A 24,165-nucleotide genomic window follows, 5' to 3' on the forward strand; every position below is an offset into this window, starting at 1 on the left:
CTTCTCCAGACTGCATTCTGTCTCTCTCAAAAATAAGTAAACATTAAAAAAACAAAAACAAAAAACTGTGAGGCAATATTTGCTTACATTTGCATAAAGAAACTCTGGAAAAACACATAAAAAACCAACGTGAGTGAGGGGGGAGTGGGTATGAGTAAAAGCCAAGAAATTTTACTAAATATTTTTTTTTAACCAGGTGAATTACTCATTAAAAAAGTAGCAGCCCGGGGCGCCTGGGTGGCGCAGTCGGTTAAGCGTCCGACTTCAGCCAGGTCACGATCTCGCGGTCCCTGAGTTCGAGCCCCGCGTCGGGCTCTGGGCTGATGGCTCGAAGCCTGGAGCCTGTTTCCGATTCTGTGTCTCCCTCTCTCTCTGCCCCTCCCCCGTTCATGCTCTGTCTCTCTCTGTCCCAAAAATAAATAAAAAACGTTGAAAAAAATAAATAAATAAATAAAAATTAAAAAGTAGCAGCCCCACCCCATGACCACAATATAAGTAACTTCATAGGTTTTAACCTAATAAAAGTTTGACAAATCATTTCACTTACGAACAAAATAAAAACCTCCACATAGACCTAAATCACAAATTCTAAGCGTGAAAAGTCTGGATTAATACGGTTTTACAATAAATTAGTCACTCTGCATCAATATTCTCATTTCAGGAAGGAGACAGTAAATAGGTCCTGTACAATCTCAACCAACAACAAAATATAATGTAGTTGGAAAAATGGATGTTAATTTTCCAGAGTCACAAGAGTTAAAAAACTACCTGCAACCTCAACTTTTACTCTTGATGCTTCCCATTAATGACAATGATTGCACTGTTCTATTGATGCTACTTCCATTAAGAAAAACTTTCTATTTTTGAAAGTATGTGTGAACTTTGTATTGAATCTCTCCCTCTACCTTCTATTTCTCACCTTTTGTCTGCATTCCTCTATGCTAAGTTTCTTTGCAAAAGCAAAAAACCACCCTATTCTTACAAAATAAACAATGCTTAAGTTAGAATAAAAACATACAAACCTCAAAAATACCTAATATATAGTCACAGTCTGGTTTCAATGCCTTTTCCATATTACTCAAATTGAAAACAAGAACTTAAGAAAAATAATCACATTCATATATTACATGGATGTGTTACCTATGATTACATATAATAACCAAGACAACTGCTTTGTTTAGTACTTAAAAATTCCACCTGAGTTTGTGCCAAGCCCTAAAGAGTATATTCTTTAAAAATTCTTCAAGTATCTAAAATATTCTCACCTGTTCAGTAATTGAACTCAGATCATTAGATGAGAAATCTTCCTCTTCATTCTCAAAAAACTCATAGTAATTTTCCAGAAGTCCAGCCATTATCCTGCTCACTATTTCTTGCTCTTTCAGATCTTCCACATCTGTGTAAATGCTAAGAATAAAAGTCCAAATTGAACTGAGAGTCCTTAAATCAAATACAGGTAAAATTAGAAGACAACCAATGAGTCACTTTATAAACCTGAGCAATTTATGTCATCATTCTGTGCCTCAGTTTTCCCATCTGTAAAGCCTACCTAATTTGTACCCTCTTCACAGAAATGCTGGGAGGATTAATCAGATCTACTATAAAAAATAATGGTTCACCCAGCAACCTATGATCCTTGGGGGATAGTATAATGACTCTATTTCACAAATTCAGTATTTTTTGATTACACAAAAATTGGGGGAAAAACTTACTGGAAGACATCTGGACCAAAGACAGCAGCCAGAGAGTTTGCAGACCAAATTTCTTCATGATGTGATGCTACATTGGCTAAAAATCTACACAGAAACTTTAACAAACTGTAATTAACAGGTGGAAGCTGTTGTAAAAGGAACCTCAACTTTCTTCCAAATTCATCTTCATTATTATAATCTATAAAACATAATGACAGGTTTTTTTAATGAAGTAAAAACAAAGCTCAGATATTTTGCCAGGTTCACATTACTCCACCCACATCACCTTTTTTACTATAACAATTCAAAACCTCTTCACTTCCTCTACCAGGAGCCAAATGCCTTAGGGCTTTGCATTTCACTTATTAAGGGGAAGAGAAGAGTTAGAGAGAAGGAACTCAACCCTTCAATTGCTGAAGGATGTTTTCCTCATCTATTACTCATCAGCACAAATTCTCTAATTTATTTTTTTTCAATTCTCATCATACTGTTTTTTGCATGACAGTACCTGTGTTTCCAAATCAGTGCCAACTCTAAGAAGTCCAAATGCACTGGCTAATGCTAGTCAACACCAACTATGAATGAACAAAGATTTAACCAACAAATAGAATCAGTGACACTTTTCCACTTGGATGAATGGGCAAAGAGGAAGGAACAGGGTGTAAGTAACTTTCTTCCTCCCCTAACATCCTGAAAAGAACAATTAACTTCAGCAATATCAGTAGGACTAAATAAAGAAGAATTCCACTTCTTAACTGTTTTTCTCTAAATTGATGTTGCTTTCTGTTTATGAAGTTAATTTTCGAGTGACAGAAGCTAGGCCCTGTGTTAATCATGTCACTGAATTTTCACTAATAGAAACTTAGGCCTATAGCATCCCGTGATTGGTGAGGGTCTCACTTAGGAGAGAGAATTTCTCACATATACCCTCTAAATGAAGTAATTTAATGCTTCAATAGTGAAAATTAACCCAATTATGTTTCACTACATATTTTTCTTCAGATTTTTAAAATTAATTTACAGAAAAATTATAGGTAAAAAGGTTATGGTCAAGATATTGGCCAACTCTGCAAAAAACACTTGAGCCTAAGCTTATCAGGAAAGGTTATAGTCACATAAGTTTTACTTAAAATTTAAAATACAACCAATACCAATTCTTCTATATTGATAATATTACCAACTGTCCATTCAAGTACAATACTTTGATTTCTTAACTGAATGAAAGAGTCCCTAGAATGTTTTTTTAAACCACCATGGCTACAGTTGGTGGAAATGTTAACAACCTAAGCATTTAGCAGCAAAGGGTTATTTTTAAAAATCATGGTCATCAACTCAAAAAATATATGCAAACAATTAATATTATCAATATACTGACTGCAACAATAACACTAACAAATTCTACATAACACCCTCCCTAGCTTTGCGGCACTTATCACCTGACACACGCATATATTTAGTTTATTTATCATCTATTTTTCCTCTGTCTCTGCTAAGTCCTTTAGAAGTTTAGCTCTGTGATGGCAGAGGTTTTTATCCAGTTTTGTTCACTGATGCACTCCCAGAGTCTGGAAGACTGCCTAGCATATAGCAGGTATTAAACAAATATTAGTTGGATAAGCTAAATGAATACACAATAATGGGGCAAAAAGCTGAACTGATAAAACATTGGCTTTGATGGAGTGGTAATGCTGTTTTTTACTTGAAATACTGTCCATGTTGCTCTACTTTTGATTGTACACATTTCCACTATACAAAAATATTTATAACTGCCAGGCTGCTTCTTCTATTTTTTTAAATGATTATTTATCTATCTTGAGAGAGAGGGGGCAACTGCCAGAGGGAGAGAAAGTGAGAGGGAGAGAGAATTCCAAGCAGGCTCCTCCTTGTTAGTGCAGAGCCCCACTTGGGGCTCAAACTCACAAACCGAACTGTGAGATCATGACCTGAGCCGAAGTCGGATGCTTAACCGACTGAGCCACCCAAGTGCCCCCAGGCTGCTTCTTCTAAAGTCTTCAAATAAGGCAGAGAAGCATTTCAAAATATATACAGCTATAAAATACACACCTGCTTGAATTTCTTTCCTCTTGAACCTACTTCGGAATTAAATTATATACAGAAAAAATAGATGTATCAAAGAAGTTTATCCTAACTAGCAATTCTTTCAAGCACCTAAGCATTTCTTGAAAATGTTACAACAAATTTACAAAACTAAAACCTTGTTTTCTAACAAAACGTAACATATAAGTAGCTGGACAAATCATGGTCTAAAACAATGACTGTCAACATTTGACAATGAATGGAATGGTAGTCATGACCTGGGGGAAAGGGATGACAGTGGGTAGAGGCGAGGGATCTTGTTAAACATCCTAAAATTCACAAGACGGTCCCTTATAATAAAGAATTATCCAGCCTAAAATATCAACAGTACCAAGGTTTTGAAACTCTGGTCTAAACAAAAAGTCTAACCACACCAGAAATGCCACACTGCAGTGTCTTTCTTGCTACCACAGAAAACGAAAATGACTTTTTTAAAAACACAAATGTAACTGCAACAATGCTCCTTCCATGTTCCTAAAAGCAACAATCTCCTCAGGGCACCTGGGTGGCTCAGTTGGTTAGGCATCCGACTGCAGCTCAGGTCATATCTCACGGATAGTGGATTCAATCCCCTCACCTCGGGCTCTCCGCGGTCAGCACAGAGCCTGCTTCTGATCCTCTGTCCCCTTCTCTCTCTTCCCCTCCCCCACTCTTGCACACACACATGCTCTCTCTCAAAAATAAATAAACATTAAAAAAAAAGTAATAATTTTCTCAGGTATTTTGAATGTCAATTAAAATACCAACACAATACTCTTCTACAAGAAGTGGAGAAAGCAATCTTTATCCAGTGACCTACTAAACATCTTTCTCAAAAAATTACTAAAGGAGAATAAACAAAATTAAACAGATTATATTACAAAACAAACAGAAACAGCACCTCAAGTTAAGTACTGCCACACCTTTTCTGCATAGCTCTTAAGAAAAGGGGTGTATATGTGGGTATGTGTATGCATAAATACACATGCTAATGGTTACATAAGTGGAGAATGGAGCATGATGGATTTCTCATTTTAGAACAATTAAAAACATATGGGCCACAACAAATTTGTATACTTTAAATTCATTCACAAGCAAATGTCAATGCAGTAATTAGTAAGATGCATACTGTAAACCTGTGAATAACATAGTGCACAATGCTGTCATCATTTTAAATGACTCAATCAAAATGATAATCCTAGTGATAAAATAGCTTCTGACAGTCTCAGTGAAAGTCAATGACTTTATTACCATTAAATCTTATTCCAGTTACTCATTTATAAATTTTCATTCTAAGAGTGAAAGATTATCTGATAGCTGGAACTTAAGGTTCCATCTTTAAGAGATGTGTCTGCGAGGTGCCTGCATGGCTCAGTCGGTTAAGCCTCCAACTCTTGGTTTCAGCTCAGCTCATGATTTCACAGTTCATGGGTTGAAGGCCCACATCAAGTTCTAGGCTAGCAGTGTGGAGCCTGCTTGGGATTCTCTCTCTTCCCCTCTCTCTGCCCCTCCCCTACTCATGCTCTCTCTCTCTCTCTCAAAATAAATAAACTTATTAAAAAATAAAGACTTGTCTGCAATTCAACTAATACACTGAACAGAGAACCCTGTTACTTTAAAAACAAAAAAAATGGCTCTAGAGTCATAAAAAGGACTCAAAACAAAACTCTTTTAACACATCAGTTTCATTACGTATTTAATGGATGCAAAATGCCGATTAGGTGACTCAATATAAATATGTGAAAATATTCCTACAAAAAAAAAAAATCAAAGAAATGGATTCAGAAATTCAAAACAAAACAGTAGTACTTGGGCGGGGGGAATAAAGTTACCCTTTGAAAAAATGGGACATTAAGGACAATGTATTTTGAAATCTGTTTTTTGATCCAGGTGGCACATTAAAATAACAGAATTAAAGTAGTGACCTTCAGACATAAATCAGAGGTACTCACTAATTTAGGCTCAAAGGTGTTTAAACAATTTTTTAAAGATGGATAAAAACACTCAAAAGAAAATCTTCCTTCTCTGACTACATATGGCTTAAGAATACAAACACATTATAAAATATCCAACTATGACAGCAATAGGCATTAAACAGTTATGTCTTAACACCAATGAATTTCTCTAGAAGACCCAATTCAAAAAATTAAAGAGATTCCACAATACAAAGAAAAGCCAAAACATAATTTTAAATTTCAAGAAATGTATAATATTATACACCAACTTTATAAACTTTCCCATATAATGAAACACGTCACTCCATTATGTACACTGAATACCATTTGGCTCTAGGAACAGAATTATTTCCTCACTGCTTGGTTCTTCTTACCTTTCTGCCTACCTCTATGTCTATTTTTCCTTCTTATTCCATTCCAGCTAAGCCCTACTATTAGTCACCACAAAAACCTAACCCAACAAATATAAATCAACGCTTTTTTATTTGGCTTGGAATCCTGATATTCAATTTGGTATTTTATTTCCTCCAGGCAGAAGTCCAAGAACAAGCTTTAAGTATATTCCAAACCTGGAATCAAAGTTGTCTTCTGGTTTTTGCTAGCAAGTTCTATCAAACCAGGGACAAACATCCAATATCAACATCACCACTAAGGAATGGCACTATTAGTGGATGTTATGCCACACAATATCACTTCATATATATTTTTCTTCTTTCCCAACCCTCTTATTCCTTGTTCTTTTCTCCTGCCCTTCCTCCTCCTCCTTCTCACCCTGTATCTTAAGCTTCCTAAGACTAATCATAAAAAGTAAATAGTACTACACGTAATCTAAAAAGTTGCCATTCCCTTGACTAGACCATATAGATCCAAAGAATGTATGTTCCCAAATGGGAACATAAGAAATTAATCTCAGAACTACTATAATTACTGTCTACATGTCAAGATTTCTATAAAGTAAAAATATCCTGAAATTAATGGCAAATGATTGATTGGTAAGAATCAAATTATACTACCTTGAGAAAGCTGCATCAAGTGAATATGCAAACTGCCAGGAATAACAGGTTCAGGAAGTTCTTGAAGGAAAAATCTAAGAAGACTAATAGCTGAGGGAACATCTGCTTCCTTAACCAAATCCACCTCTTCTCCGCTGTCGTATCTCTGTCGAAGCCACTCCACTGTCTCAGCATTTCCATTGACTTGAAAAAGTCCTTGCTGCTCCAGACCTCCTACATTAGTTCAAGGCAAAAATTAAATAAGATTCAACTTCAAGTACTTGGCCATATATATTCATTTTCCAATCAATTTAAAATATTCATACTTCTCAAAGCCCTTCTTGGCTCTCCGGTTGGGCTGAACACCTTCAAATAACACATCTAGAAACATACTATCTCTGTCCTAAGGGATAATCTATTTTATCCACCCCCGGCCCATTAAAAATATTACTATCACCACCCCACTAAAAAATGCTCTATGCTGGGCATTTCTAAGTGTATGGCTTTAAATAAGAAATTAACATTTTTCCTTACTAAATTTTGGACTTTTCATACTGGAAAAGGAAGGAAGGAAGGAAGGAAGGAAGGAAGGAAGGGGAAAGAAATCAATCCATCCAAGGTCAAAAGGTGTAAGTTGAGTTTATTAAAACAAAGGCTAGCCCTAAAGGTAAGGAAATGTATACCATGTTCCTCGATATAGTCCACAACGTGGCGGACTATGAACGGAACCTCACTGTCTGGATGTCCTCCCTGCTGCAGCTCATCAAGTGGAATTCCAAATATTTTGTTAGCAAGAACAGAGTTGCAGTTACTCAAGGAAGGGGAGGAGCTCTTCCTCATATCTTTTTTGCAGCCAGAAATCAAAGCTGTCTTTTCTGCCAAATGAAAGATTAAAAATAAATAAATAAATAAATAAATAAATAAATAATAAAAAAGACTAACAATCAACAGGTGACAATATGACTAAAATAATTACAGAAAAATGCTTTATACCAGAATGTGTTTTCATCATTACATATGTTCCAGCTTTCAGGCCCACAGAACATTCTACAAATAAAGTTCAATATAATCATCCCAACATTTTCTCCATTAAATATAGTTAGTTTTGAATACTGCCTTTAGTGTTCGTGTATTTATCAAATAATGGCAAATTTGTCATTAAACTTAGCAAAGGACATTAATGTTCCAAAGACAAATTAAGGAGCAAACATGGCTCCAACAGGGCCTTTACTGAGCAGGCTTATTGACACAGGTGAAAAACCAAACCCAATCATTTCTGGACTGTGCTACATGAACCCCGTCTAACCCGTTAATTTGTTAGCATCCAAAACAGGAGAGAATGACTTTTTATAAATTGATGGTTTAAAAATAACTTTTTATAAATGATAGGCTAGTAAGAACAAGATTAACCAGTTTTTATTTCTACATGACAGAGCAGCCATAATGTTTTTTTTATAAATGAAGAAAAATTTTCAGTTCTAGACATCAACTTTCAAACGAGAATGTTCTTTCATCAAACTTGCTGTTTCATTAATTATTTCAAAGAAAAATTTCCACAGCCAGTCTAGTTCAGAAGAAATAAGTTATTTGTCTTAACTTTGCAGTAACTGTGATCAGTAAAGCAGTGAGAGAAAACAACGTTTCTAATAGATGAAGCATCAGAGAACAAGTAATCCCAAGAAAAATTGTTTTCTAAACTAAAACATTCATTACTTTATGTGGGCAGTAAGTATTTTCAAAAGAAAGAAAAACTTTTTTCAAAAGTTGATAATGAACAAAATGACACCAACTGTGGTTTTTTTTCATAACCCCAAAGAAACAATTCCTTTCTCACACAAGAGAGCAAAAAAATAAATAAAACTACTCAATATTCTAAAGTCTGCAAAAACAACTTCTATACACATTACATAATAGCTGTACCCAGTAGATCAAGAGAGTATCACAATGTGACTGGGACACAATCCATTCAACTTACAGAAACAACAGAGGTTAACTTAGGCGCCACAAAATGCCATAAATGTATACAACTTTAGACAAAGAAGATCCATTCTTCAACATATCTGGTGCCAGCTAATAACTACCAAACCTCAAGTTAATAACCAAATAGCAGCAACAGGAGATAAACCCCCAAATTTCTTTGTATTTATACAGCATGGGAATACCATTTTGAAAACTTACCTTTGAGTACTTAAACACCTAAGTTTAAAAAATGGCTTCTGTACCAGCTACCCTCACTGAGCAAGCATTCTTTTGTCATTTATGGCTGTTTGAGATTATGGCAGAAGATCAGCCTGTAGTTCCTCATTGAAGAAACGCAGAACTCGATCAGTACTTCAGCAGTTAATCTAGAAGAAAAAAAAAAATTCTTTTTATTTCCCAAACCAACTTTAACTGTGAGAAGTGACTAGAATAAACACTGAAGTCCTTTTAGGAGGATTCCTACACTTAAAACCATTCTTCTGCCTGAAAATTTGCCTGTGACCTAGTTAGAGGCAAAAATCTTGCACAAGGTTTCAAATTATGATGGCTAACCTGGACAAGAATCTTTTTGCTAAAAACAAAAGAAAACTGCAAAGGAGAATCTTTAACAGTACAGATCTTCAGAGATTACACCATTCAAATAATCCATTTTCCTCAATGGATCTTGCATTTGAGCACATATACACACACCCCACCCACGTCCATTGTGTCCCCTTATACTCAGAATAAAACACAGAAGCATTTTTAGCTCAAAGAACTGAAGACAAGATTCTAAGCTCAGAACAGCACTCATGTACTTTATTCTTTTTTTTTTTTTTTTTTTTTTTTGTACACAGCAAATATTTTGTTAGCAAGAATGTAGTTGTCTGACCTTTCTGGTTTGGAGAGATAACAGCATATGTTGGAAAAGAGCAGTTAACAGAACCAAAAAGGCTGACATTCAAAATATTAACTCCACCATGACCCTGAAAAACTTCCATGTCTCCATGTCTCTAATCTTAGATTTCCTTATGTAAAAGTAATACCTACATAGCTGTTAAGTTTAACTGAGATAATACATGCAGGTAGCAGAGAGATAACCAGTTTTCTCTCTTCTTCACATTAAATGTTAAAAAAACCAGCAAACAGGCTGGAGAGAGGAAATCTGTTTGGCAATGCATTTAATATTTGGTCTCATTTATCAATTGTTTCATCACCCTCTGGGAATTCTAACAATCTATTTAAAAATTAGTAAGTTCAGCAGCAAACTACACTGCAGCACTCAGCTCAAAAGAGTCCAAGTCAGGGCCACCTGGCTGGCTCAGTCCGTGGAGCATGCAACTCTTAATTACTTTCAGGGTCGTGAGTTTGATCCCCACATTGGGTGGGCATAGACCCTACTTAATAAATAAATAAAATTTTAAAAAAAGAGAGAGAGCACTCAGGTCAGCAGAACAGTATTATCATTCACTGTGATTTTCAAAAATGTCTTATTAGTAACATATACCTCCAAGAGGAACATTAAAAATGGAGGGGAAGGAAAACCACATTCCCACAACAAATCTTTAGTACATGATTACTTCCCAAACATCCTGCAATGCCTGCTAAAACATGTAGCGTATTCATCTGAAAAACAACTTCAAAGTTAAGTTATAGAAGACCTTTTAGAGAGGTTAACTTCAGGGATAAAATGTTTAATAAACTCACATTAAAAGTCAGGTTTCAGGTTAATACCTTCAAGTCATAAAGAAAAACAGGATTTGCCTGAGGTACAATAAAACACTCATTAGAAGAGTCTTGTCAGAAGCAAGTTCTATGTTATCACTAAGATGGGTACTCAGTGTTTCTGTGTCTTCTTAATGAAACCAGGAACCAACACACTGCAAAAGCATTTAGAGTGGAGAGTAGCCCAAAATAACATTTCTGCAAACTGTGAAGTAGTTTTTGACATTATTTAATCCTGTTCTCCACCACTTCTCAGAGTTTAAATCATGTGAATATTCCCTTCCTATCTGTAGTGGGTTCAACAGCGTTCCCCAAAAATCTCATGTCTACCCAGAACCTCAGAATGTGAACTTATTTGGAAATAGGGTCTTCGTGTATGTAATTAGTTGAGGATCTCAAAATGAAATTACCCTGGATTTAGGGTGAGTCCTAAATCCAATGATTGGTGTCTTTATAAGCAGAAGACAGGACAGATAGACACACAGTGAGGGGAAGAAGGCTGTGTGAAGAAACAGGAAGAAATTGGGAGTTCTGCTGTCACAAGACAAGAAACACCAGGAGTCATCAAAAGCTAGAAGAGACAATGGATGATTCCTCCCTAGAACCTTCAGAGGGCCTGCCTACACCCTCATTTTAGCCTTTTGGCCTCCAGATCTGGGAGAAAAAAAAATTTTGTTGTTTTAGAGTTATCCTGTTTATAGTAATTTGTCACAGAACCTCCAGAAAATTGATGCGATATCTAAACTACAAATTCCAGGGGAGCCTGGGTGGCTCAGTCAGTTGTGGGTCTGACTTTGGCTCAGGTCATGGTCTCGCAGTTCAAGAGTTCGAGCCCCACATGTTGGGCTCTGTGCTGATAGCTTGGAGCCTGGAGCCTGCTTCAGATTCTGTGTCTCCCTCTCACTCTGCCCCTCCCCAGCCTGCACCCTGCACTCAGTCTCTTACTCTCTCTAAAATAAATAAACATTAAATTTTTAAATTTAAACTACAAATTCCAATTCTCAAAGAAAATAGGATCAGACACCATAGAAAAATGTCCCAAAGAGATCTGATGAAATGTCTTAGCAGACAGAATCCATAAAATACAAAAGCATTTAATCAATAAAAGGCTTGACACAAGGGAATACAATGTGTAGACTTTCAAAATAACCAAAGATTTCCAGAAGTATAATTTTATTATAAATCAAATCAGCAAAAACATTTTAAGAATCTTTTTCGTTTTATGATTTTTTTTTTAAGTACAATATACTCCTGAATGTGGGACTGGAACTCAATCAAGAGTCACATGCTCTATGGACTTAGCCAGCCAGCATACCTAAAACAGCAAAATCATTTTAAATACAAATGACAGTTGCCTAGAATAGTGATACTGACAACAAATTAAGAAATCATTTTGAATTCTGTATCATGAGACACAGTTATAAAAATAACACAATACCAATTTTCAATAAAAGTGGGTGATAGGTACATTCAGGAACATGTACCTTCATAGAGCAGCTATCAACCTGAGTTCTGCTACTCAAGCTATTTCTGCATTCCATTCAGGTCCATTTACATATACATATACATAATAGGAACAGACAACAAAGAATCTCTTAAGTTTTAAATACCTAATAAAATTAGTAAGGAGGGGCTTTTTAAAAAGAACACCAGAGGGGCGCCTGGGTGGCTTGGTCGGTTAAGCGTCCGACTTCGGCTCAGGTCATGATCTCACGGTCCGTGAGTTCGAGCCCCGCATTGGGCTCTGTGCTGACAGCTCAGATCCTGGAGCCTGTTTTGGATTCTATGTCTCCCTCTCTCTCTGCTCCTCCCCTGTTCATGCTCTGTCTCTCTGTCTCAAAAATAAATAAGCGTTTAAAAAAAAAAAATTAAAAAAGAACACCAGAGCTCCTGAGTGGCTCAGTCACTTAAGCGTCCAATTTCGGCTCAGGTCATGATCTCACAGTTTGTCGGTTCAAGCCCCACATCAAGCTCTGTGCTGACAGCCCAGAGCCTGAAGCCTGCTTCAGATTCTGTGTCTCCCTCTCTCTCTGCCGCTCCCCCACTCACACTCTGTCTCTGTCTCTCTCTCTCTCAAAAATAAATAAACATTAAAAAATAAAATAAAATAAAAAAGGTAGGATACCAACATCAACACTACAGATATTGCAACAACGTGGATGGAACTACAATGTATTCTGCTAAGTGAAATAAGTCAGTCAGAGAAAAATAAATAAATGATTTCACCCATATGTGGAATTTAAGAAACAAAACAGATGATGGGGTGTGCCTGGGTGGCTCAGTTGGTTAAGAGTCCAACTTGGGATCAGGTTCTGATCTCGTAGTTCCCAAGTTTGGGACCCTCATCAGGCTCTGTTCTGTGCTGACAGCTCAGAGCCTGGAGCCTACTTCAGATTCTGTGTCTCCCTCTCTCTCTGCCCCTGCCCCACTCGTACTGTCTGTCTCTCTCTCTCTCTCAAAAATAATAAACATTAAAAAAAATTTAAAAAAAGGAAACAAAACAGATGAACATAGGGGAAGGGAAGGAAAAATAAGATAAAAACAGAAGGAGGCAAACTTTAAGAGACTCTAAAATACAGAGAACAAACTGAGGGTTGCTGGAGGGGTGTTGGGTGGGGGGATAGGCTAAATGGGTCATGGGCATTAAGAATGGCACTTACTGGAATGAGCAGTGGGTGTTATATGTAAGTGATGAATCACTACATTCTACTCCTGAAAAAAAAAATACTATGGACAAATAACAACAGAGAGTATTAACTGAGCTCTTATAATAACTCAGGAACTATTTTAAGGGCTTTAAATGTATTAATTCATTTATCCTTACAACAATCCTATGGATGCAGATACTTTCATTATATCCATTTCAGTGATGAGAAAACCAAAAAACACTGAGAACTTTCTGGGGTAATGTAAATGTTCTAAGTCATGATTGTGGTAGTGGTAGTTACATGCTTAATACACATGTCAAACTTACTGAACTGGACATTTAAATTGAGTGAATGCTATTGTATATAAAATGTTATCACATAAAATTATACTTCAATGAAAACAAAAAAATTAAAAAAGAAACCATACAAAGACATAACAGCACTTTAATAAGTTAACTAATACCAAACTATTTTCATTATAGAGTGTGACATTTTTAAAATATACTTCTCCACACAAAAAAAAAGAAAAAGAAAATATCTCTTTTAGCCACATTTCAAGAACCTACCCTACTTAGCCCCAGGTATGCTATCCAGCACATTCAGAAATTACTAATTTTTCTGTATAGCATAAAAAAAATTAAAGCTCGACTGAAGATTAAGTCTTGTCAAAGCAAACAATTTTAAAAAACACTGTAATACTAATAATAAAGTTTTATCATTTTGCAAATAAGCAACCTGTGGTTAAAAGTGGCATCCACCAAGATAAACTGTCATTTTCATGTGGAAAAACTTCTACCTTCAAAATGAATAGAAAGGAAAAAAAATGAATAGAGAGGAACTAAAAACCCCACTTTTGCCCCAAATGGTTTTGACAAAACAGGATACAATTCACACAGAAAAATTTGAAAGAGCTACCTCAATAATTGCTAATGCCAAAAAGAAAAAAAAATCCCTATCACTAGTTTACAAAGAGAAAAAAGCCAACAGGGAACTGGACCTCAATAAAGATAGTAAACTTGGGGAACAGAGATTTGAGTCTGTAGACAATTACAGAGTCTAAGTCAATGAACCAAATAAATGTACCCCTGCTCCATACATTCAGCTTTTCACATTAGCAAGCTCTAAACAGTTCACGAAGCAAAGGAAAAGGCACCTCTTTCATTCAAACTGAACAAAGATGGTACTAATGAAGGTTCCCAATATGCTAAATCAGTGGTTCCTTCCTGGTCTGAAAACTAGCAAGGTATTAATATGCCTAAAATCCTTAACAGTACACCGAACAAACAGAAAGGCTGAAAAGCCTCATGTCTCAAAAGCACATAAAGCTATCAGTCATATGTTCACAGATGCTATTTTGATCAGGAAAAACATCAAGTCAATTAAATCTATTACTAAATTCACTGACCATGCCATAAGTAATTTATTATAGTATAAAACAGAATTCAAGTGCTCACTTCGGCAGCACATATACTAAAATTGGAATGATACAGAGAAGATTATTAGCATGGCCCCTGTGCAAGGATGACACGCAAATTCGTGAAGCGTTCCATATTTTTTTTCCAAAGTGGTTTTGCCAATTTGTAGTCTCACCATCTGCATGTAAGTGTTCCTCTGGTTTTACATCCTTGTCAGTACCTGGTGGTATTGGTTTCATGGAACATTTTAGTGACCATGTAGCAATTGATCTTATGTATGAACAGTGGTTTATGTAACCCAATCACTATTATATATAGGTTATCATCTTTTACTATTTTAAATTAAACAACACTATGATGAACATAATTCTAGCCAAATCTTTGTACTTATCCTTATTTCCTCAAACCAAATTCCTGGAAATAAAATTGTTATATCAAAGATTAAAAAGAAAAAAAAATAAAAAATAAAATAAAATAAAACAGAATTCAAGACTAGAAATTTTTTTTTAATTAGAGAGCTATTATACTGGGTGCCTGGGTGGCTCAGTGGGTTAAGCGTCTGACTCTGGATTTCGGCTCAGGTAATGATCTCACAGTTCATGAGTTCAAGTCCCACAAGGGCCCTGCACTGGTAGTAAGGAACCTGCTTCTGATTCTCTCTCTCTCTCTCTCTCTCTCTCTCTCTCTCTGCCCCTTCTCAGTTTTCTCTCTCAAAATAAATAAATAAACAAAAAAAGAGAGAGAGAGAGAGAGCTGTAATACCCAAAAGTTTAGCAACTTCTTTACCCTAGAAAACAGAAAAAGGGGCGCCTGGGTGGCTCAGTCAGTTAAGCATCCAACTCTTGATTTCAGCTCGGGTCACGATCTTAGTTTTCTGCACCTCAGGCTCTGCACTAACAATGCACAGCCTACTTGGGATTCTCTTTCTCCCTCTCTCTCTGTTTCTCCCCCACCTTGTGCTGTCTCTCAAAATAAATAAATAAACTTAAAAAAAAAAAAAAGAAAAGAAGAGCATGAAGTACTTCTTGTGACAATTTTTATTCCTATGCCTGAGGACTTGCTCATCTGAGTGCACTTTAACATACTACTTGAGGGTACAATCCTCCCTGGTGATTCTACAAAACTACAATGAACAATGGAATCAAGTCATTTTGTAAGACTACAGTTGCCAAATTGTGATACTAGATATAGCACATGTATTTCAAAGACTAAGACCCACTAAATGTAAACTACTTTTCCTTGAAACAGCTCATTATTCCTCTCTCATTTAGGCAAAAACTGCTTTAGAGATAAGCTATTGGTAAATATCCTGGATCATTTTGAGAAACTCTCAAAAGGGTTTCATGGCCAAAGTCAATTATTTTATCACCTCCAACCATGATTTCAAGCTATTCAAATCAAAGTAATAAAGCAAGAGGGAGATGAAATCCCCTGTGACTAAGTCCCCTCACTTATTGCCCTCACTAATCTCCTCAAAACTAAAATCTAACCCAAATCCCCCACACCCTGCACAAAATTCCTCAATTGTCTACCTGAAATCCTGGCCTCCAAATTTTTTAAATGTTTACTTATTTTTGAGAGAAAGAGAGGGAGAGAGAGTATCCTAAGCAGGCTCCACACTGTCAACACAGAGCCCATTTCGGGGCTTGAACCGACAAAAAAGTGAGACTGTGACCTGAGCCAACATCAAGAGTCAGACGCTTAACCGAATGAACCATCCAGGTGCCCCTGGACTCCAAATTTTTTGATCAGGAAAAAAATTATGGATCCACTCCTCATTTTTATATTGTATGCATATTACTAGAGTAGTAAAAAATATACAAGTATGTTATATGCATAATCCTCATATAGAAAAATAACTTTTAAGATTAAAAAATATACAAAAACATAAATTTTACTACTACTGCCACACACACACACACACACACACACACACCTTTAATAGGTCATCTTGCTCATCCAAAGTGCAAGGATCTCATAACTCAACCAAAAATCAAACCGATTAAAAAATGGGCAGAAGACCTGAATAGCCACTTTTCTAAAGAAGGCATATTGATGGCCAACAGACATGAAAAGATGTCAGGTAGCATCGCTCTAATCAGTGAAATGTAAATAAAAACCACAATGAGATATCATCTCACACTTGTCAAAATGGTAAGTTATCAAAAAGAAGTAACAAGTGTTGTCAAGTGTTTAGAGAAAAGGGAACCCTCTTGCACTGCTGGTAGGAAAGTAAAGTGGCACAATCAATATGGGAAACAGCACGGAGGTTCCTCAAAAAATTAAAAACAGAAATACCATACAATCCAGTAATCTCACTTATGAGAAAATGAAAACATTATTCCCAAAAAATGCATGTACTCCAATGCTTACTGCAGCACTATACACAGTACCAAGATATGGAAGCAACCTAACTGCACATTTATGAATGGATGGATAAAAATATGCGGTATATATAATGAAATATTACTCAGCCATGAAAAAGATGATATTGCCATTTGCAACAACACGGATGGACCTAGAAGATATTAAACTAAGTGATTTAAGTCAGAGAAAAAGACAAGTACCACACAATTCGCGGCACCTGGGTGGCTCAGTCAGTTGAGCGTCTGACTTCAGCTCAGGCCATAATCTCCCGTTTGTGAGTTCAGGCCCCGCCGCGTTGGGCTCTGTGCTGACAGCTCAGAACCTAGAGCCTGCTTCAGATTCTGTGTCTCCCTCTCTCTCTCTGCCCCTCCCCCATTCACACTCTGTCTTTCTTCCTCTCAAAAATAAACATTACAAAAAAAATTTTTTTTAAGTACCACACAATTTCACTTGCATGTGGAATTTAAAAACAAGCAAACAAACAAAAGCCAGAAACAGGCTCATAAATACATAGAATAAACTAGTAGTTGCCAGAGGGTAGTAAGGTGGGGAGATGAGCAAAATCGTTTAATGGAATTAAGAGGCACAAAATTCCAGTTATAAAGTCAGAGATGACAAGTACACAACAGGGAATACAATCAATAATAATGTAATAACTTTTTGGTGACAGAGGGTAACTATACTTACTGCTGCGAGCAGTTCATAATGTATATAAATGTCAAATCACTATATTGAACACCTGGAACTAATACAGGATTATATGTCAGCCATACTTACATTAAAAAAAAAAAAAAAAAAAAGCGCCAGTACCTCACTTCTGAGACCAAGTGACCCATAGCACTGTTTCTCTAACATCATCTCAGAGAGGGAGTGGCTTGCTCAATATACATAGCGCAAAGCCACAACCCCAATCCAGCATCCTTGAGAGCATGGTCTGGGCCTCTGTATGTTTAATAAACTCTTCCGGTGATTATAACGCATGGAAAGATTTAAGAACCTCTGGCATACAAGTTAAACCCTAAACTCCACTGCATAACCTACATACAAGTACTTCAACTACCAGTAAAATCTCCCTTCCTGCCACTCTTCCACCTCACTCTACTATCCAGCAATACTTAAATTTACTTGAAGTTCATAGTCCATACCTCTCAGGCTTTGCACATATCATTTTCTGTGCTTAGAGTCCTAACAATACCATAACCAACTACCACCTTGTTCACCAAACTTCTGTTCTTTGAGTCCAACTCCCATTTCCTCTCAAACCCTGCCTGATTTTCTGAAGCAGACAGTTCTCCTTTGCTCCTAGTGTACCCTTTTTAGCAACTGTCGCATAGAATTTAAAAGTATATCTCTTCAATAGAGAGGATGAATGAAGGTAGGAAGCCTGTCATTTCATCTTTGTAACACTAAAGGCCTCACCCAAAGACTGACACAGAATGTAGTTTTTCAAATATATGTTGCATAAAGACATAAACAATACTGTCTATTCAAAATTAGCAAGAAGGAACATCTCCTTAAGTGATTAAAAACTAAGAAAACATCAAAAATGGCTGTCATATCTATTTTCCACAATAACAACAACCAAAGATAACCAAATCAAGAAGGGAAACCAACTATTACTTATGGAGTATCTAAAGCACTTTACAAGTTATTTCTCATACCTAGAATAATGCTATGAAGCAGACACTATTACCCTTTTACATATATAAAAGTTGAAAGCACTGTGAGCCTCAAGTCACTCAGCTACTAACTTCAAAATTTGTAAATCATAATGCTAAAATACGCTGCTGGATCTAACTGCACTTTCTAATGAAAGTTACTTAAGTCTTAACAAACCAGAACATTAAAATGAGCACTATTGGGGGTGCCTGGCTGGCTCAGTCAGTAGAGCATGTGACTCCTGATCTCGGGGTTGCAAGTTCGAGCCCCACACTGGGAGCAGAGATTACTTTAAAAATAAAATAAGATTAAAAAATAGGGGCACCTGGGTGGCTCAGTCAGTTAAGCGTCCAACTCTTGATTTCCACTCAGGTCATGATCTCACAGTTTGTCAGTTCAAGCCCAGGGTCAGGCTCTGCAGTGACAGCACAAAGGCTACTTGGGATTTTCTGTCTCCTTCTGTCCCTTCCCTGCTTGTGCATGAACACAGTCTCATAAATAATTTATTTTAAATAAAAATAAAACAAGCACTATTAAAAAGGCAAAAGACTACTTTCACATTTACTTGGAAAGCCACCACAATTCTGATTCAAAAAGCCAAGGAGACCACAAGGTACCTGGAGTTAGTCTCAAAGATTAGGTGAAAAAACTTCCCCAAAGGATAACCTCTTGAGCTATCTGTAAGTGAGAACTAGAGTTCTACATTGTTCAACATCAATGCATGAGAAACAGCAAAGTGTGGTACAGGGATGTCTAATCCTGCTTATGAAAGTATGAGGAAAGGTGGCACTTGAAATGCTTGTCTGATTAAAAGGTAAGCCTGTAATGTACTAGAAGATGGCTCCCAATGGGTTCCCTTTTCCTACATGCATTCCAGTTTCCCTGGTCCACTAATGTAGCATGATGTTCCACTAAATCAAAGTGCCTAACAGTTAAATTAACTCTTCACACTAAGTATCAGCACAAAGAGTGGCCCTTTTTTTAAAACAGCACTACAATTTAAAAGGTGATCGGGCGCCTGGGTGGCTCAGTTGGATAAGCGTCCAATGCTGGCTCAGGGCAAGATCTCACAGTTCACAAGTTTAAGCCCCAAGTCAGGTTCTGTGCTGACAGCTCAGAGCCAGGAGCCTGCTTCACATTGTGTCTCCCTCTCTCTCTGTCCCTCCCCCCCTCAAAAATACATATTAAAAAATAAAAGGTGACACAAAATATCTGAGAAAGCATACACGCATAACAGCAACCACATATTCTAGCCAGTTAAATATGTGCACATAATCTCAATTTTGATAACTTTTGACTCAAGACTCCTCCCTTCTAGTAACCTTTAACCTCTTTTCTACTGAAAACATGCACACGTAGCACCTACCAAACTAATGAGCAGGGTTTAAAGAAGACTAGCTTATCGTTTCTTATTGCACATTAACACAAAACTATAACGCTTCATTTTTTTTCATGTACGGGGTATTATAGGCAATTCCACAACGTGTTTTAACAAAATGGGTCCCTTGAAATCAGAACATTTCTTTTTTTGCACAAACTTGTGTAAAAACTGCTCTGGGGGGTGGGGGGGGGAATAAAACTACCACATGAACAAAAAAAAACACTTAATAAACTTATTTTTTATGTGTCTTCCTCACTAGATTGTAAAATTTGAGAGCAAAAGATATGACTTCACCTTTGTTGTCCCAGTTGTAAACACCGAACAAAAGCAGAACTCCAATATCTGAACTGATGCTATCATTTCTGGTGTACTTTCCAGTTCACTATCCAAATGAATCCTCAAATTCAAAATCTTGAGAAAAGCAGACAGATCATCATTCCCTCTCTCAGAAGAAACAAACAAAAAATCTCAGAAAGCTGAAGAAACTGGTTCAAAGTCACTGAACTAATGACTAGAAACCTAAGACTGCTTTTTTGTGTGTGTTTATTTTTGAGAGAGCACAAGCAGGGGAGGGGCAGAGAGAGAAGAGAGAGGGAGAGACAGACACACACACAGAATCCAAAGCAGGCTCCAGGCTCTGAGTTGTCAGCACAGAGCCTGACATCAGGCTCAAACCCACGAGCTGTGACATCATGACCTGAGCCCAAGTCCGACACTTAATAAACGACTGAGTTAACCCAGGTGCCCCTTAAGACTGCTACCTTTTAAGTGGATGCTTTCAGGAAACAATGACCACAATCATCACTGAAAATTTTGTTTAAACTTTCACCGAAATGTATGAAGACATACAGAAAGTAATTTACAAAAAACTTGAGTACTTTGTACATGCTTTTCACATAAAAATTCTCTCATCTTATCTGATTCGAAATTTGAGTTTCTTGCGGCGTCCCTAGTGGCTTTGTCAGCTGAGTGTCTGACTCTTGATTACAGCTCACATCATGATCCCAGAGTCATGGGATAGAGCCCCGAGTGGGCTCCATGCTGAACACGGAGCTTCCTTGGAATTCCCTCTCTCTCCCTCTGCCCCTTCCCCACTCGAACATGTGCGCATGTGCTCTCTCTCTCTCTAAAATAAATTTAAAAATTAAAAAAAAGTAAATAAATAATAAATTTTAGTTTCTTTCCCTTTCCAAGTTTTTTTTTTTTTTTTTTTTTTAAAGATCTTACTTTTGGGGTGACTGGGTGGCTCAGTCAATTGAGCGTCTGACTTCTAGTTTCTGCTCAGGTCGTGATCTCACAATTAGTGAGTTCAAGCCCTGTGACAAGGCTCCAAGCTAAGGGCACAGAGCCTGCTTGAGATTATCTCTCTCCTCCCTCTCTCTGCCCCTCCCCTACTCGCTTGCTCTCTCTCTCTCAAAAATAAATAAGCTTTAAAAAAATAAAATAATAAATTATTTTTTTAAAGTCATCTCTACACCCAACATGGGGTTCAAACTTACAGTCCCCAGATGAAGAGTCACATGCTCTACTGAGTCAGCCACGAGCCCCTGCCTTTCCAAATTTTAAATTCACTGTGACTAGTGGTTTTTTTCCAAATGCGGACCAAAGTTCCTGTCCCACCAACCTCCATCCCCCACTTCCTCCCCCAACAATTAAGCAGCTACTATGTAAAACAACGAGTGGTTTTCACACTACTGCACACTGAACCAAAGAAAATGAAAACACTAATTCAAAAATATATGTGCACCCCTATGTTTAGTGCCACATTATTTACAACAGGACAGACCTGAAACAGGACAGATATGAAACAGGATCTGAACAGGATCCTGAACATATCTGAACAGATATGAAAACAACTCAAGTATCCCAGGAATGGATAAAGATGTGGTATAAACACACACATACACACACAATGGAGTATTGCTTAGACATTTAAAAAAAAAAATTTACTCAGCCATAAAAAAAAAAGAACATGATCTTGCCATTTGCCACAACATGGATGGACCCACAGGATATTATGCTAAAAGAAATAAGTCAGAGAAAGACAAATACCATATGACTTAACTTACATTCATATAGTTCTAGAATAAACAATAACAGACTCATAATTACAGAGAACTGGCGGCTGTAAGGGGCAACTCTGCCAGGGATGGGCAATATAGGTGAAGGGGATTAAGAGGTATAAACTTCTAGTTATAAAATAAGTCACAGAGATGAAAAATAAAGCACAGAAAATATATCAATGATATTGTAATAACACTGTGACAAATGGTGACCACACAAGGTGGTGAGCACTGAATAATGTATAGAATTGCTGAGTCACTGTGATATACACCTGAAATTAACATAATATTAAATATCAACTACAACACTAAAAACAAATTTTTTTAGTTGTTTTCAGTTTTTACTTTTTTCTCCAAATGTATGGAACAGCAGCTTGATAAACAAAAGCAAAAATAAATACTTTAAGAACAAGTAAAAAGCTCAACATTTTCTGTTTTTCTATTCCTAAAAAGGGCAATAATAAACTCAACAGACATCTCTCTGAAAATTGTTTAAAAATCAAAGACATAAGAATTATCATACATCATATACATTAGGAAAAGAAAACATACCAGAGCTAGCTAATAACCTGACAGAAAAGACTGAAGTATTTCCCTCTAGCATAATCCAGTAAATTTCATTAAGTTATCTAATCAACCCAGTGCATTTTCCTCAAGCTAAGACTTTTTACACATTCTGGTTCATCCACCTAAAATATTCTCCCCCCCTTCATCCTACTCATCTTCAGCTCTCACTCAACTCCCATTCTTGGAGGGGCTTTCTCCAACCCACTCATCTAATGATCTCTCCCTGTGAAATTGTCTCAAGACATATCATTCCTTGGCTCCAAAGCATTCATCACAAGTTTTATTATACACTCCTTTCTGTGTTTAATGTCTATTTCTCCCAAGAGAGTATAAGCTCCTTCAAGCCTGCTGGTAGGTTGTTTTTTTAAAAAAACAGCTTTATTAAGGTATAATTTACATACCATAGAATTCACTCTTTTCAAGTATACAATGATGTCTATCTAATAAATTTACCAAGTTATGCAACCATCACCAAGTGATTGCTCATTAACTCTGGCATTTAGAAGAAGGTAAATATCTGTGAAAGAATAAATCAATCTGATAATGAGTTACTCTTGTAATCCCATTACTACTAGTATGTATTCAACAGTACCACAAGATTTGGTGGTAAATTTACCTTTTTACATTCCATTTCAAATATCCTTTAGTCATGTCTTCTATAAGGCTCTCAAACTGAACCTACTCACCTATTAGCCTACTGTCTGACTTGGGGAACAGTGACTTATACAGGTCAAGTTTATGTGTACATACTACAATTCCTTTTCCCTGTCAACTAATACTCTCCTCTGCCCCTAGCCATTTTAATAAAGCACTTAACAAAATAAAGGGAAGTTTAGGAGAAGTAATCTTACTCAGTGGGGAAGACGGCATTTATTTAATGGATATACTTTTGTAATATCAAAGTGATGGGAAAAAGTTCTTGGTACTGACATACAACTGGCTGAGTTCTAAATATATCTTACTAGACATGTAGCCAGAGGCAAGGGAAACAAAAGCAAAACTGAACTATTGGGACTTCAAGATAAAAAGCTTCTGCACAGGGAAGAAAACAATCAACAAAACTAAAGGGCAGCCTATGGACCGGAAAAAGATATTTGCAAATGACATAGTTGATAAAGGGTTAATACCCAAACTCTATAAGAACTTATCAAAACTCAACACCCAAAAAACAAATAACGCAGTTAAGAAACATGAACAGACAAGAACAGACATTTTTCCAAAGAAGACATTCAGATTCAGATGGCTGATGGACACATGAAAAAATGCTCAACATCACTCACCATCAGGAAAATAGATAACAAAACTACAATGAGATACCACCTCAAACTTGTCAGAATGGCAAAAAGTAACATAGGAAACAAGAGATCTTGGCAAGGATGGGGAGAAAGGGGAACCCTCTTACACTGTTAATGGAAATGCAAACAGGTGCAGCCACCTTGATAAATGGTATGGAGGTTCCCCAAAAATTAAAAATAGAACTACCCTATGATCCAGCAATTACCCTACAAAGAATACAAAAAGACAGATTCAAGGGGAGCCTGGGTGGCTCAGTAGGTTAAGCATCTGACTTCACCTCAGGTCATGATGTCACAGTTCATGAGCTGGAGCCCCACATCAGGCTCTCTACTGTCAGTGCACAGCCCGCTTTGGATCCTTGGTCTCCTCTC

General features: G+C 36.8%; 1 protein-coding gene and 1 non-coding gene across 12 annotated transcripts in view; one reads left to right on the forward strand and one right to left on the reverse strand.

Moving 5' to 3' along the window:
* FAM13B (family with sequence similarity 13 member B) overlaps positions 1–24,165 on the reverse strand; it is an 89,805-nt gene that overhangs the window by 59,859 nt on the left and 5,781 nt on the right. For all 11 annotated transcript variants that reach the window (XM_049649238.1, XM_049649247.1, XM_049649244.1 and 8 more), the window contains exons 2-6: positions 8,893–9,059; positions 7,398–7,589; positions 6,736–6,948; positions 1,713–1,890; positions 1,266–1,407 (exon numbers count right to left, since the gene is read on the reverse strand). In XM_049649238.1, the coding sequence (XP_049505195.1) occupies positions 1,266–1,407; positions 1,713–1,890; positions 6,736–6,948; positions 7,398–7,554 (690 nt within the window). In that variant the 5' untranslated portion in view covers positions 7,555–7,589; positions 8,893–9,059. The remainder of the gene's footprint in view (positions 1–1,265; positions 1,408–1,712; positions 1,891–6,735; positions 6,949–7,397; positions 7,590–8,892; positions 9,060–24,165) is intronic.
* LOC125935942 (U6 spliceosomal RNA) lies at positions 14,493–14,602 on the forward strand. The gene has a single exon (XR_007461902.1). It is a non-coding gene; the product is annotated as a U6 spliceosomal RNA (small nuclear RNA).

This window comes from Panthera uncia, assembly GCF_023721935.1.
Source record: "Panthera uncia isolate 11264 chromosome A1 unlocalized genomic scaffold, Puncia_PCG_1.0 HiC_scaffold_17, whole genome shotgun sequence".
Taxonomy (NCBI): domain Eukaryota; kingdom Metazoa; phylum Chordata; class Mammalia; order Carnivora; family Felidae; genus Panthera; species Panthera uncia.